Below are 16,545 nucleotides of genomic sequence, written 5' to 3'. Positions count from 1 at the left end.
CTGGAATAACCAGTCTTATTTCAGCACTACTAATCTTTCAGAAAGGTAGACAGGTGATAAAAAGGGCCCTCAGTTTTACTAACATGGAAGACATTGCTTCTTCCTGAGTTCTCTGATGTTTGTAGCAAGATACATCCCTTCTTCCCCCATTTCCCAAGGTCTCATTCAGAGGAACCTTATTTTATTTTATTTTTTAAAAGATTTTATTTATTTATTCATGAGAGACACACACAGAGAGAGAGGCAGAGACACAGGCAGAGGGAGAAGAAGGCTCCATGCTGGGAGCCCGATGCGGGAGTCGATTCTGAGACTCTAGGATTATGCCCTGAGCCAAAGGTGACACTCAACTGTTGAGCCACCCAGGCATCCCAGAAGAACTCTCTTTTAAAAGGAAATGTTTGAAACCAATTGAACAATCAATCAAGAGCACGTCTACAGGAATGTATTTTATTTCTTGTAAATCTGTACTTACTAACCTGAGAGGGCCTTAGTGCCAATCTTGACTGTTGATTATTATTGCTATTGTTTGTATCAATAACATTTATGATGCATATTTTACATTTAGAAGGCATGCATCATACCTTTTTTTTTTTCCACTCACAACAGTCCCATGAAATAATATCATCTCCATATGTGCTGCTTTTTTCTATTTCCTATTCAATTAAAGCTCGGGTAGCTGATGAAACCTGCCCTGGTTTACTCAGATTGTGAATGGCACAGAAAAGTTTGGTCCCTGGATGCCCTTTGAACTGCAGGTTCATACTCTTCAACCACATGTAACATTTACTCTGAGTAAACTGGGGGACTTGGCTAACAGAGATGATGCAAGATGGGCTGAGGATTAGGAGAAATCTAAGAGCAATAGAAAGACTACTATAACAAAGCAGTGAGTTCCAGATGGAGGCAAATAGGAAAAAAGCCCTATTCTTTTGCTTGTGTATAAGCCATATTGTCTACATTATTAATTTTATATAAAATACAATTCTATACTGTATCATCAAATTATTTTTAAAAGAATTTTCATTGAATGTCTATTCAATTTTTCTACATTTACTTACAGCTTTGACACTGGGACTCACTAATTTTTAGAAGTGTCACCCCTGAATGGGCAGGTCCTTAACAGTGTTTATGACTGGGCTCAGACTCAACCCACTGTCTCTGAGTGCTAGTCACAACAGGACTCAGACCCCATCATTTCATATGCTTTTGTGATTATGTTAGCAAAATAGTTTCTATTACTACATCACTTAGAGACTCTAGTTTAGAGTGATTTGTGATATCTGCTCAATTTCTCTATTTGTCTAATGCAAAGGAAGTAGGAAATTAACAAGTGAAATCAGCAACTGAGGCAAAATTCAAAACAGTGTGTGAAATCATGAAAACTATGATAACGATGATGACAACAGGTGGAAGGGGAAGGACTAAGTGAGAGGTTTGTGATATAATTCCACTAAAAAAAAAGTAATAAAAAGTCATTTTTATTCTCTTAAAATTCAAAGCTCCACTTGAAAGTATTTTCATCATCAAATTTCGTTCTGGAATAAATGATTAAAACCATTTAAAGCCATATAAATCCCCCTGTAGAATACCTCAAAATGAAACTACCATATTGTGTTCTAAGCTGAGCTTAAAATATGAACATAAAGGGAAAGTAGTGTTCACAGATAGGATAAGCACCAGTCTGGGCTTTAGGAGACCGGGTGCTGGCTCTGTAAACTGTGTGACTTGGTGTCAACTCCTCAGATTTCTGCACAGCAGTTTTCTCGTCAGTAAGTTGAATGGTTGGGCCAGAGGATCTCTGAGCATCTTTCAGCTCTAGAGTTCAGATTGATGGGAGAAGTTGCTGGGAAAGCTGTAAGTAGAGTATGGATACTAGTAGCTGCATGTACAGATAAGAAGTTCCCTTCAGGTAAGTCTTGGGGAACTCACATTAAGGGAAATCAGATAGAAAATGGTCCAAACTCTGGGTAAACTAGGTGTCCATTCCATTTTGCTTCAGCTAGGATCTGAGTGAAAAGCACTGAATCAGGCTCCTGATATCATCCAGAAGTTAGCAAGACTCGAAAGCCTTCCACAGCAGGACAAAAGTCAACATGTTTCCTGGTGCTGACCTTCTCTTGCTTAGCTGCTGGGCATTTATTTAGGTCCAGGTAAATAAAAAAAGAAAATTTCAAAACTTAGAGGGGGAAATCTTATTCTTAGAATTCTAGAGACATTTGGCAAGCAGAAAGAAGGTTATCCTGTCTTTGCTAATGAAGGCTAATTATCATTCTTTCAAATTAGCTTCCTCTGGGTATAAAATGAGTATCTATGATTTGTTTTAAAAAAAACAAATCACTAGGTGGATCTGAAAAATCATAATGAATAATGTGACCACCAAGTTCTATAATGCAGAATTAGCCACTGCTGGCATTTGTATGAATCTGCTTCTTTTTCTGTGGATATGCAGGTATCAACACAAGCACAGCAACTGCTTTGTACACTAGAGTATCCACATGTTGGGGACATTATTTTAATAATGTCCATCATAAGGATCAATTAACATTGACTCACTAAAAACCTTTTTGTTAGGTTAATTTGTCTCCAGTATTAAGCTGTAATAACTAATACTGCAAAGAAACTTTGGATAAAACTCTTCATCTTATCATTCCTTATAAGCCTCTATTCTAAAGTCACAGAATATGAACATACCTAAGGGTGCAGATATTTCTCATTAAATTGATGTGCAGAAAGAATGCAGAGTTTTGGGTGATGAAATATAAGCATGATATATTACTTATAAAGTCATAGAAGCTTCAATTTAGGGATGGCTGCAAAACTAACAGTATTCTGAGAATAAGGATATCTCCTAAAAGAAGTAAGTATATGTATCTGCAAAGAGAGTTTGATCAGTGTACAGATATCAAATTAAACATGTCCACTTGGGGATCATGAATTCTCTTTTCCTGTCAAAATAACTAGATTTATTTGTAATTGTAGCAGAAAGCCCCACTCAATGTAATTTTATAGATGGTTTTCTTAGAATTCTAGATATGTTTGTGTGTCATGTTTTGGATTGTTGTTTTTCCCACAGATAAAAACCAGTTGTGGTAAGAGATTCAGGGCAGAGGGAAAGTCCACCACAGAGTGTGCCACCACTTCCCAAAGAAGCCAAATGGATGAGAAGTCTTCCACCAAGAAAGGTAAACTCTCCCCTCCCCTCTTGTTTGCAGACTACTTTAATGAAGAGTAGACACTTGCCTCCAAGGTTGTTCTTTTCCTTTCCCTTCTTGTTTGTTTGTTTGTTTAAGTCATGTCACCCATTATGAAAACTCAAAGTAAACTCAGTGTAACATTGGACCAACTCTTGATTTCGGCTCAAGTTAGGATCTCAGGGTCCTGGGATCAAGACCCACATCAGGCTCTGAGCTCAGTAGGAAGTCTACTTGAGGATTTTCTCTCTCCCTCTGCCCCTTACCCTGCTCTCTCTCTCCCAAATAAATAAATAAATTTAAAAAATATGTTGTTCTTGTAGCATATTGAATACTCATCCAGTGCCATATCACTTACAAACTCAGTAAAAATGGTTCTCCACATTAGTTTTTTAAAAGCTGAACACATGTGCAGGCAGAGTCTAGTGACACACAACAAAAATGTTTCTAAGTGAATATCACACTAAGGAGTCAGTGGAGGTGTTCAATTAGGCATACTCTCTCTCAGATTAGAGATTTGATTAGCTTCCTTCAAAAGCAGTTATCCAAATACAAACATCCAAGCTTTGCGGTGAATAGATATGTAAAACAGATAGGACCTCTGACTTGCAGCTGGGTGACTTGGGTTTTGTCACTGGCTTTGTCATAATCTCCCCCATTCATTTGATTTTGGGAAAACATGACTCTTAGATTTTCCTATAGTTACAGTCTGCTTCCCACACCTCCAGAAAAAGTCATATTTGCTTTACTTGACTGTAAGATCCCAGATTGCTTTTCTTACAGCCAACTAAAGAATATGACAAAGGAGCATTATAGTCATGTTTTTTTTGGTGAAAAAGGGCAGTAGAGCTAAGTGAGGTCTCTGATGTCTTTTTCAGGCTTAGCCATGGGAGAAGTGGAAAAAAGGTGGCCTCAGTCAGGATGCTCATTGTGTACTTTCATATCGTCCTCTAGGTCCAGAGTTCTGTTCATTACGCTATGGACTGGCTTTCATCATGCACTTCTCAAACTTCACCATGATTACCCAGCGTGTGAGTCTGAGCATTGCAATTATTGCCATGGTGAACAGCACTCAGCTGCATGGTCTGCCCAATGCCTCCACAGAAGGACCTCTTGCAGACACCGTCAACAACCCCAGCAGATCTATGAAGGAGTTTAATACAGAGGTAAGTAATTATCATGGAGAATGGTGCTCTTTGTTGAGAGGGAAAACCCAGTTTGAACGGAAGGATCTTGATTCTATGCGTTAGAGAAGCATGAGGTACCAATGACAAACTAAAATAAGACTGGAATTTTGTTTTTGACATATTGCTTACTTCTGTGATAAAAATAATTCTTCATTGAAATTGTTATGATTACAAGGTGGGGAGACTATAGAAAAAAATTGTGAAACCGTCTACAAAGGAACAGAATATTAGGTGTCTTCCATGAAAAACTTGGCACGGAGCGCGCCTTCTGCCAGATTCTATGTAGACTTCTGCACCTTTCATTGTCTTGGGGCTATTCTGCAACTCTCTAAGTTCTATATAACAAGTAGTAATGCAAGAGACTTTTGCTCATAGCTCTGCAAATGATTTTTGTCCTGTGGAAAATCAACTGATACACTCCTCACTTGCCCCTCAGTTGAGTAAGCCAATTTTGCCATATATTTAAAATCGAATTCAGCATTAATTCCTACTTCTCTGTCTTTGAATTCCCTTTGGACCAGTTGTAACATCTTACCAATTTCCTCATTGATTACTGAGATAAATAAAAATCTTTATCACAATATCATATGAGAATCATGATTATATCCTATTTTTAAATTTTTCCTTTAAACTATCATTTACTGTACATTCCTAAAGTCACCCTTGTATTTCACGATTTTATTGCCTTGGACCCAGCTTATTTATAATGACCTCTCTCCCTCCAGTCTTTTCACCATCATTCATTCTATGCATTCAAATTCTCATGCTTAATGTTCCAGTATACCTTCGAGTTGCCAAACTTCTTTCTTGATGTGCTGTGTTCCTCCAGAATCTGGCCTCTCTTCTCAGCACACTCATATCTACTATCAGTGGCCCAAGGAAGGTCTTTGAGCAAATCAGAGCCCTGATTAGTTTCTCATCATTTGATATCATTTCAAAAGTGACAAGTTCAACTTTTGTTCCTCAATAAAAATAAATTTTCCTATTTCTTTTTGTACAAATCATAGTCATTCTTCAAAGGATGGTTCAAGTATTGCTTCCTTCCTGGGACCTCTGCAAATTGTTCCCCCCTCTTCTCAAACTTCCTGTTTTACTGATGTTTTATCCTCAAACTTGAATTCTGATGTGAAGCATATATCTTGCATTATTTATAGTTATTATAAGTAGATAAAAATAGTTCATTTTCATATATATATTTTTTGTTTCTTTGGTTCAATCTATAGCACGATGCCACATATCTACTTGGCTACCAAAAATTATTATTATTTTTTTTTAAAGATTTTATTTATTTATTCATGATAGTCACAGAGAGAGAGAGAGGCAGAGACACAGGCAGAGGGAGAAGCAGGCTCCATGCACCGGGAGCCCGATGTGGGATTCGATCCCGGGTCTCCAGGATCGCGCCCTGGGCCAAAGGCAGGCGCCAAACCGCTGCGCCACCCAGGGATCCCCCAAAAATTATTTATTGGCTTGCATCATGAGAAGAATGTGATTTTATCAATGTGCAGTATGTGTTAGGAAGTCATCTCTCCCAGGGCAGACCATAATTCCTAAACTTGATTTTAAGGCTGATTTTGATTAGAGTTTAGTAAAGTTGTCTTTTTCTAATTTTTGAAACAAGAGTTAACATGTTACTAACTTCTCCCAGAAGCAAATAGTTAAAAGAAACTCTCAGACAAAATATCTCCCAATGGCTTTTTATTATTTATGTCTTCCTATTATGTATTTATTTCTTAACTCTTTCCTTCTTCATTTCTTTTGTTTTTACTTTACTCTGAAAGAAGCAGAGTAGGGATATAATTGATTGTTTGGAAGAAGTGGGATATTTGTTAGGTAAAAAAAATACAACTGATGAACCACTAAATCACCTCTGAAACTAATAATACACTATTTGTTAATTAAATTGAATTTAAATTTTAAAAAATTTTTAAAGAAAATAAATAAAATCTTTAAAAACAAACAAACAAACAAACAAATACAGAAAGGTGGATTTCTATACTAGAATCCCACCAACCCCAACCAGCACTGGTTTTAAAGTAGATTTTCCTAACAGAACTTCTCAGCAAAGAATTTTCTTTTTTTCTCCCACCCAGGCCTCTGTCTATGAATGGAGCCCAGAGACTCAGGGTATCATCTTTAGCTCCATCAGCTATGGGATAATAGTGACTCTGATCCCAAGTGGATATTTAGCAGGGATATTTGGAGCAAAACAGATGCTTGGTGCTGGTTTGCTGATCTCCTCTCTTCTCACCCTCTTTACGCCATTGGCTGCCGACTTCGGAGTGATTTTGGTTATTGTGATTCGGACAATCCAGGGCATGGCCCAGGTATCCAGCAACTTTCTCATTCTGAGTGTGATACAGGTGCCTAAATTCTACTTGAGATCAAAGATCTTGATAATTTTCATTTTAGGGAATGGCATGGACGGGTCAGTTTACAATTTGGGCAAAGTGGGCTCCCCCACTTGAACGAAGCAAGCTCACCAGCATTGCGGGTTCAGGTAACGATGTGCATGTGAATTACAGCTTTGCAATCTGCTTAGCCCCAACACATCTTTCCTTCTCTGTGTGGAATGTTTTAGGGGGAGGGAGAAAGTGGTACCAAGAAATTTAACAATGTGAGAAAATTACATAACACCTGTGAGAGAAAGCCACTGAGGATCAGAAACAGGAGACCATTGTGAGCTAGGGTGGTCAGAAAACCATTGTCGGAAAACATTTAGACCTTGAATTGGCATAAATGCAAAAAGTTTCAATAAAATTAGGGGTGCCTGGGTGGCTTACTGGGTTAAGCGTCTGCCATCAGCTCAGGCCTTGATCTCAGGGTCCCAGGATAGAGCCTGTGTTGGGCTTCCTGATCCGCAGAGTCTTTCTCCAGAACTCTCCTCTGCTCCTCCCCCACCTTGTGCTTGCTGTCTCTTTTTAAAGATCAAGTAAATTTATATAATACTTACTTGATGGTGTATAAAAACACTATTTTAGCAAAGCTATACATGTGAGAATTAAGACTATCAGATTTCACAGTGTAAGGAGAGAAATCAGTCTGAAAAGTTGAGTTTAAAGAGCCCACCTGACCCTGAGTTCTTTGCTATTCCAAGCTAATCTTCACAGCAACTGTCTGATAATTAGTTATTTTTTAAACTCTCATTTTACAAAAGAGGGAATTAACATAATGCAGGGATTAAATAGATTGCCCAAATATGAATAGCAGTAGGTGGTAGAGCTGAGATCTCAGCCCAGACAGCTTGGCCCCAGAGTGCACACCCTCTGTTGTCCTGCCTTCTGCCTCTCCACTGCATGTGATCAGATCACACCAAGGACTCAGTGACTTTATCACTGCCATTTGCCCCAACTGGTAGCACTGAAAGTGTAGACTTGCAGAACAAAAGTCAGGTTTCTTTAAGGCTTTCACTCCGAGCTCCAATGCATGGCTGCATCCTAAGATTTTTACTCCAAAGCAGCCCTGCGTTCGGGCTCCTTCCATTGCAGTTGTGCTGTCTTCTTTGTTTATAAATGCTCTCAGCCAGTTTTCCCTCTCCTCCAGCTTTGTTCCCTGGTGACGTCTCTTCCCATCAAAGCTAAGTTATCTCCTTAAAGCACAGTTAAGGCATTTTTGCTCACTTGCTTGGACTCCCATGTATTCCTCCATGATTGCAGATAAAGACTGGTCTCCTTATTGTGTGGATACAAAGACGGACTGCCATCTGGTCCCAGCCTGCTTTTCCACTTAGCATACTGCTGTAAGCAAGGCTCATGTCACACCACCTACAATCTGCACTTCACTTCTCTCCAGCCCTACTTTATGGGCCCATTTTCCCGGAAGGTCCTCTACTTCCAGCTTCGTTTACCCCAAATACATTCATTTCACTGCTTAGCTCATGTAAACAATTTGTAAGTCTCATTGTCAGTTTTAACACTCTCCTCATGTATACATCCATAGCATACTATAATAAATCATTATAGCTGTATTCCATATCCTCCCCACCCCCAGCAGAGTGTAAATTGAGACCCATTCAGGGAGTCATGAAATCAATGTAATAGGTCAAAACCAGTATTTAAAAACAAAAGTGAATAGAATAGAGTAGAATAGAACATAATAGAATGGAAAATGTTGGAGTGCATTGCACATGGTGAGTCTAAGTACTAATTCATGACACTTTGTTTAAGGTTTATGTATGTGTATGTATTTGTATACATATGGTGTTGCTGTGTAAAATGCATTTCTTATTGTGGGTCTCTATAAAATATGTTCAAACTCCAAGGTCTATATTATATTTATAAAAGTGAATTTTGCTCATGCTTTTCTCTCCAACTGGACTAAAGGCTCCTTGAGGTCAGGGACTATGTCTTATTAATCTGTGTAATTTTCCTTCCCTGTCAACCTTGTATCGCACCCTGCCAGAATGCAACTCTAATTATAAAGAAATACTGGTGGCTATGATTGTAGAGAGTTTCTATGACAAAGTAAGGGATTTGTACTGGGCTCATTGGTGTTAAAGAGCCACTCAAGTGTCAGGAGGCATACTATTATTATTTATCAGTTCTAAGTACTTCACATGACATTATTGGGAGAGATCTGTGAGCAGGAAGAGAGACTCTCCTCACTTAGTAATTTGCCTCCTCTCTGTTGAGACAATGTCCAGGGAGGCCACTCAGTCTCAGCCCTTTCCTGTTTTCATAAGTGCTTTTTTGTCCCTCTTCTCTTCAGGGGCAGCATTTGGGTCCTTCATCATTCTCTGCGTGGGGGGACTAATCTCACAGGCCTTGGGCTGGCCTTTTATCTTCTACATCTTTGGTGAGTCACTTCCCTTATAATCCCAAACCCTCTGTTTGCCAGCCATTTGGTTGGATGCCCACATTACCTGTCACCCATTACCATATGAGAGAAAATGGCCATTACTGAACAGAAAGTGACAAAGAACGTTGAAGATTGGTAGCCCCCTGACTCCAGTCTAAGAGATGAGCTCTGTGTGGTGTTGACTTTTGAGGATTTGGGAGTGTAGTGTTCCCCTCCCACCCCAGGCATCTTCTGTAGAATCTACCACCTCTAAAATACTAGATCTAGTTGCTCTGTGGTTAAAATGTCAGTGTCACCAAAAGTTGGTGAAACACATGTTAAACATGTCTTCATATTTTATTGTAATTACTATTTCTGCCAAGATGCTCTTAATCTATTCTCTACTAGGTGAATCCTACAAAGCTTGATTTAAATATACCCTTCCTGAGATGCCTTGGTGGCTCAGACAATTAATTGTCTGACTTTTGTTCTTGGCCCAGGTCTTGATCTCATGGTCATGAGTTTGAGTCCTGCATTGGGCTCCACACTGGTGGTGGAGCCTACTTAAAAAAAATAAATGCATCTTTCCCTAGGGAAAATTCCAGGGCTTATCCCATCAAATTCAGTCTTTAACTTCTTCAAATGACAGATCTCAGCAATGAGATACATTTCTGTTCTGTTGTTTAACCAAATGATGTCATTCAATATGGTTCTTGTTTGTATGACTCTCTCATTAGTGATGTTAATCCCAGGTCATTTTGATCCATACATGTTAATTAGGTACTGTCAAGAAATATGTCTTCTGGAAATCCATAATGAATGTATTGTTTGAATACAAATAATACTGTCTTTTGCAAATGTGCTAGAAATTTTGCCTTGTCACATTGATTTTCTGGCAGGTTGTTTCATGTATGTATGACTACTATCTTCTTCAATCCTACTCAGATCTTCCAAAATAAGACAATAATGAATGTAATAAGAAACTGCTGCTAAAGTCACATAACATTATAACTGAGTCTTAAGAATAGTTAACCAGCTGTGCAATGGTATGTTCATGCTTATGTTCTCTCCAGAGGGCTCTGACATTGACAAGTGGCACTCTGTATCTGAGAGGTGGTATCTGGAGATTTTTAGTTAAACGGAGATTTGTAGCCTGGGTGGCTCAGTCAGTTAAGTGTCCAACTCCTGGTTTTGGCTTAGGTCATGATCTCAGGATCCTGGGATGGAGCAGTGCATCAGGCTCTGTACTGAGTGCAGAGTTCGATTAAGATTCTCTCTCTCTCTCTCCTTCTGCCCCTCCGCTGTGCTATCTCTCTCTCAAATAAATAAATAAATCTTTTTTAAAAAAGGAGATTTGTAAAAGAATTGAAATAAAGAAATGGGAAAGTTTAGTTCCTTATGGTGGCATAACCATGAGTTGATATGTGTGTTTCGAAGGGAACAAACAGGTGCCACTTCGGAGGAAACTCCTTTCTCCCAGCACACAAATCTATTCAAAACTTAACTGGATCTCGGCTTCCCAGGTAGCATTGGCTGTGTCTGCTGTCTCCTGTGGTTCACGGTGATTTATGATGACCCCATGCATCACCCATGCATAAGTGTCCAGGAAAAGAAATACATTGTGGCCTCACTGGCTCAACAGGTACAGTGCATCCCTTCTACCTATGGACCATGCAGAGATCTCCAGGGTGGGGGTGGGGCTGAAGCACTCTCAGGCCTGTTCTAACCCCACATTGATTAGATATTTCCTTTCAGTCCAGTTCTCCCAGACGATCTGTCCCCATAAAGGCTATGGTCAGATGCCTACCACTTTGGGCCATTTTCACGGGTTTTTTCAGCCATTTCTGGTTATGCACCATTATTATAACATACCTACCAACGTACATCAGCTCTGTGCTCCATGTTAACATCAGAGATGTGAGTATACTTCTGGTACTTCTATGAAAACAATAATGGCAATAAGGAGAAATCGTTCCATGCTGCCTAGAGCATTCTGGCCTTGCACATAACCACTCATTTAACCTTCACAGTGACCTTGTGAGAGACATGGTAATGATTCCTATTGTCCAGACATGGACATGGGACATGTACAGGTAAGTAAATGTGCCTTGGATTACACAACCACTGAGTGGTAGAGTCCTGCAGGATCTATGTTCTGACAACACTGAGCAACATCACCACATCAACCAAATCCTTCAATGTCCCTTAGAGATTAATATTACTTTTCTATAGAGACCAGTGTAATACCATGGAACTGGCCCTCTTACCTGAGGCAGTGTTCTTCTCCTGTGGAAAAGGATGCTAATTTCCTAAAAACAACCTACCTGGGGTGCAGGGGGCATGGGGAGCATGGTTGCCTGTGGAACTGATAAACATTGGTGCTGTATGCTCATCTGCAGTCACTGTATGTGTTTCCTCCCTTCAGAGTGGGGTTCTGTCCTCCCTGCCTTTTATTGCTGCTTCAAGTTGTACGATTCTAGGAGGCCAGTTGGCAGATTTCCTTCTGTCCAGAAATCTTCTCAGATTAGTCACTGTACGAAAACTCTTTTCATCTCTAGGTAAGAATAGGTGCAGGTTCTTGGTTAACTAATCCATTTTTCCACATATGGTCTGAGAGGGGTCCTAATGGTGTGTTTCATTGTCTAGGCCTCCTCCTTCCATCGCTATGTGCCGTGGCCCTGCCCTTCGTGGCTTCCAGTTACGTGACAACCATTATTTTACTGATACTTATTCCTGGGACTAGCAACCTGTGTGATTCAGGGTTCATCATCAACACCTTAGATGTTGCCCCCAGGTAAGGCCTTTACCTGTTTGTTCCCCTCACCCAAACTCTTCCGAGGTGTTAGGCCTCATCCTTCTTCTTGCAACTCCTTCTTGTTATGAGATGCACAAAATGATAGTACAATGATAACAAATAACTAGAAATATCAGTACATGCCATGACCTGTGCCATTTTTAGAACAACAGTTCCTAATCTTGCCCAGTAATCATTTAGATATAAAGTTTTCCAAGCTTCCCCCCAACCAGAGATTGAACTGTGTGTTCTGGGAAATGGTCCACACATGTGTGTTTTGGAGAAGCTTCCAAAGTGTTGATAATATCAGCTACCACATATGTATGCACCTGCCATGAGCCAAGACTATTTGATAGACATATATCAACACGTCTAATCCTCACAACAGCATGAGGTAGGCCCCATTGTTATCCTCACTCTAAAGGGGAGAATACTGAGTCATGACAAAGTTAATGGACAGGCCTAAGGTCACACAAAGGCAGAGCCAGGCACTTTGGGTTCAAACCCAGGCACTTTGAATGCACTGCACAAATGGCTTACCTTGCTGAGCAGCCTCAGGATGGGGGTAGGGGGTGGATCCTGGGCTCCCCAGAGACTGAAGTGGCCCCTGGTTGTTGATTTGGCAGAGGTGATTTCAGGGTAGGCAAGCAAATATTACCCCAAATGTTTCTAGGTAAATGAAAAACTGCATTAGGCAAAATGCCTTTGCCTATGATCATTGAACTGCATTAAAGTTGAATTGCTGAAAAGCCCCAGGCAGCTTTCTGTATAAAATCACGTGTAAAATCATTGGCCCACAGGTATGCAAGCTTCCTCATGGGAATCTCAAGGGGATTTGGGCTCATCGCAGGAATCATCTCTTCCACTGCCACCGGATTCCTTATCAGTCAGGTTGGCCAGTTTATTGAACGTCTGCAAGTGGCAGGTATTGTTTTAGGCACTGGGGACTCACAGCAGGGCCTCTGCTCTCCAAGACTGTGTGGTCAGACAGAGATGGCAAGCACAGATGTCAACATGATCATTCTATTCACAGGGGACTCGAAATGACACTCTGTTAGGTCAGATTTCCCAGGGAAAAAAAAAACATAAGCCAAACTTCTAAAAATGAATGGATGTTACATGGATGAAACTGAACAGTTTAGGTAGAGAGAACAGCACAGGTGAGCTCCTGGAGGAACAAAAGCATGAAACAGTTGTGGGTTATGACCAGAGTGAGTGATACATGGCAAGGAATGGTAAGACATGAAGACAGAGGAACAGAAGGGAAAGATTATGAAGAGCCTGCTCAGATTAATGCTAATTAGAAACAATTACAAAATGGAAACACAAAGGGTCCCAAGGCCAGTTTAAATAAGGAGATGTGAGGTCATGATGCCAAGAGCATGGCTGTGAGCATGGGCCATGAGGCTCACTCAGTGTGAAGTGTGAGCTGGGAGGACAGACGATAAAGCAGAACCAGTCTGTGGTGGCAAGATGACAAGAGTCAACTTATTAGTTGACTCTTGTCAATAAAGACAATAAAAAAATTGCAATAAAAAATAAAATTGCAATAAAAAATTGTTGCAATAAAAAAAATTTTTATTTTTATTTTTTTTAAGAGAGAGAACAGGGAGGGAGGGCAAGGGAAGAGAGAGACAGAGATAACCTTAAACAGGCTCCACACTCAGCACTGAGCCTGACTCAGGGCTTGATTTCACAACCCTGAGATCACAACCTGAGCTGAAATCAAGACTTGGATGCTTAACCAACTGAGCCACCTAGGAACCCCAACTTACAAAAAAGTTTTATTTCATTTTTAATACATCTTTATGTGATCTAGTTTCCAGTTTCATTTTCAACCAAAGTGCTAGGAATCCACTGTGACTAAAATGCCAGAAATGAACTATGACTTACCAGGGCTGGGGAGGAAGAACATTCTGGCCAAATACAACTCACATTATATTGAGATGCCCATCCAAAGGGCATTGGTGCTGACGTCAACAGCCAAAAACAAAACTAAACAGAGAGAACACAAGGATGAGACTTTAAAAATGTCATTTTAGGCATAATTTTAAATGAGTAATGTGATATTTTTGTGAATGTTGGGATCCAAATTTCTAGAAAGCCATTAGCATAAGTTAATTCATTTTGGTTTAAAGAAAAATCTATCTCGACCTAGAGCCCAATGTTCATTTGAGTCGTTCTTTCTCCAATAATTTCACAAAATCTTCTTCAATAACTTAAGATGTTAAGTGGCTATTTCATATTGCCCCTGCTATGCTTAGACATCGATGTTGCAATGCACAAAATGGAGGATTTCTAGAGCTGGTGGGGAAGAAGCTGTGAAATTGATAATTCTGTGTTTTCTGTCTCCAGGATTCTGTGTCGGGATGGAGGAATGTCTTTTTCCTGTCTGCTGCTGTCAACATGTTTGGCATGTTTTTTTACATCACATTTGGACAAGCAGAAATCCAAGACTGGGCCAAAGAGAAGACCCTTACCCGCCTTTGAGGATACTGAATTGCAAACTTAAATGCAGTACTGACTGTTAACTTTTGCAACTTTTTTTACGTATCATCATTCTTCATATTCTTGGCCATAGGCTCGGCGGTTCTCAACTCTGGCTGTGTGCAGGATCTCCCTGAGGAGTCTCTGGAACACAGGGTTGATGGGGTCTGCTCACAGAGACTCTGAATGAACTGGTCTGTGGGAGAGCCCTGTTGCCACTAGTTGTTAGACACTCTGCCGGGTCTCTAACACACAGCCACGGTCGACAACTTCCGCACACAGTTGAAGCGTCAATTCCTGTTGCCTTTGAAGTTTCCTCTTTGGAAAGTACTAGATGAATAAAAATCTATGTGAAAATAATCACTGATAAATACCTTCATGGGGGTGATTATGGACACAGAGAAGATCTGCTAGGAGCTATAGTCATATGTTATAGAGCCCAGCATGGAACAGAAATTTGAGGCTGTAATCCACAGAATTCACTTTTTTATTATTTGTATACATTGTGTGAAATATGGATGTTTATTTATGTGGTTAAACCTTATTAAAATTCACATGCTAAAATTAAATATATAATTTTCAAATTATTTAGATTAGGATTATTTCCATCAGGTGAAACAGATATCTACTTATCCTTAGTTTCCATGGGATTAAAGACTGGGAAATGACCAGACAGAGATTAAATGAATGAGGTTAACTAGAAATCAAAGGCTAGAAAAGGCAGAATTGAAAAGCTCAAGGAGGTTGGGGGGCAGGATGGGGACTTCCAGAAGATACAAGGAGATAGTTTGGACCATATAATAAAAACTGAAGGGAGACAACAGAGGTGCTTTCAAATGAAATGATGATTTATAAGGAGAATACTGAAAGTATAACAAGATGGATGAAAGCATAGACTGATCTCCCATACCAGAGAAGTTACTTTTTTGGGATTGAGAAAAATCATTTGACCTCCTTCCTCTTTTCCCAGGACTCAAATAGTCATCATTGTCTCCAACAGGAATTAATTGTGGTTCCTACCTCTCAAAACACATCCTCTAGGCTGTGAGAGCTGACTCATACACAGATCTGATGCCAATTTTGCTGCAACTGTTCTAGAAGAGAAATTCCCACCATCTTTAAAAGCCCCACAGAACCACAGGGACCTAACCTTGGGATAACCTAGTGGATGAAGACAATCTCCTAATGCAAATCAACAGGTATTTTTGAGCAGGTGTTTCAGAGAAAACAGCTGGCCAGGCTCTAAGGATGATGCTAAGATGAGAACACTCTGGCTCTGTTCCCTGGTATTTAAAATATAAAGAGGAAGGGACTTTGCAGAGAACAAAAAGAAGAGGAAAAGAGAAGAGTCATATAATGGATGGATAAATCAAATACAGGAAAAAATAATTTAAAAAATGGAAGACAACCCAACAGAAACATGGCCCAATGTCTCCAGCAGAGACTTCATGGGAGAGAAATTCTAAGTGGCCTAAAGATATAAAAGGTGGTCAACTTCACTAGGCAATAGAGAAATGAAAATCAAAACCACAGCAAGATAGCACCACACACTTCAACAGGATGGACAGAGAAAGTGAGAGAAGAGGGAAACAAAGATTGGCAAGGGTGCAGAGCCACAGAAACTCTTGCCCCTTGTGTGTGAATGCAAATTAGAACCTCTGGAAGCTGTTTGGCAACCTCCCCTAAAGCCAGACATAGACATTTCAGTGGCAGACACTTAGAAATGTCCCTACACATTCAGAACAAGAAGTGCAACAATGTTGGGAGTAGCCCAACAGTAAACAACTCAATTGTCTACCTAGAGAAGAACAAGAAAATACATAATGGCCTATTCCCACAGCAAGGAGAGTAAGGACCTCAGTATACAACACCATGGATGGATCACGTGGATTCAGTATTAAGTGAAAGAAGTTGAAAAATACCTTCTTTCAAGTGCTTGCATCAAGGTTTTAAAAACAGACAAAACTAGTTTATCCTCTTAAAAATCAAGTTAGGAGGGGCAGCCCTGGTGGCTCAGCAGTTTAGCGCTGCCTTTAGTCCAGGGCCTGATCCTGGAGTCCCAGGATCGAGTCCCACGTCAGGCTCCCTGCATGGAGCCTGCTTCTCCCTC

General features: G+C 40.1%; 1 protein-coding gene across 7 annotated transcripts in view; it reads left to right on the top strand.

Moving 5' to 3' along the window:
- The window catches only part of SLC17A2 (solute carrier family 17 member 2), an 80,188-nt gene extending 65,177 nt beyond the window's left edge, over window positions 1–15,011 (top strand). For 3 of the 7 annotated variants that reach the window (XM_025442464.3, XM_025442482.3, XM_025442499.3), the window contains 12 exons: window positions 2,000–2,150; window positions 3,074–3,182; window positions 4,146–4,357; window positions 6,472–6,705; window positions 6,791–6,878; window positions 9,086–9,172; window positions 10,678–10,796; window positions 10,910–11,071; window positions 11,580–11,712; window positions 11,801–11,948; window positions 12,749–12,873; window positions 14,304–15,011. In XM_025442464.3, the coding sequence (XP_025298249.1) occupies window positions 3,155–3,182; window positions 4,146–4,357; window positions 6,472–6,705; window positions 6,791–6,878; window positions 9,086–9,172; window positions 10,678–10,796; window positions 10,910–11,071; window positions 11,580–11,712; window positions 11,801–11,948; window positions 12,749–12,873; window positions 14,304–14,479 (1,512 nt within the window). In that variant the 5' untranslated portion in view covers window positions 2,000–2,150; window positions 3,074–3,154 and the 3' untranslated portion in view covers window positions 14,480–15,011. Of the gene's footprint in view, window positions 1–1,743; window positions 1,910–1,999; window positions 2,151–3,073; window positions 3,183–4,145; window positions 4,358–6,471; window positions 6,706–6,790; window positions 6,879–9,085; window positions 9,173–10,677; window positions 10,797–10,909; window positions 11,072–11,579; window positions 11,713–11,800; window positions 11,949–12,748; window positions 12,874–14,303 lie in introns of all 7 variants that reach the window. The other 4 variants (XM_025442474.3, XM_025442507.3, XM_025442445.3 and 1 more) reach the window with 3 other exon arrangements.
- Window positions 15,012–16,545: the final 1,534 nt, after the last annotated feature.

This window comes from Canis lupus, chromosome 35, assembly GCF_003254725.2.
Source record: "Canis lupus dingo isolate Sandy chromosome 35, ASM325472v2, whole genome shotgun sequence".
Lineage (NCBI taxonomy): Eukaryota > Metazoa > Chordata > Mammalia > Carnivora > Canidae > Canis > Canis lupus.
The sequence above is the reverse complement of the archived record's forward strand: the minus strand, read 5'-3'. Positions and strand labels throughout refer to the sequence as shown.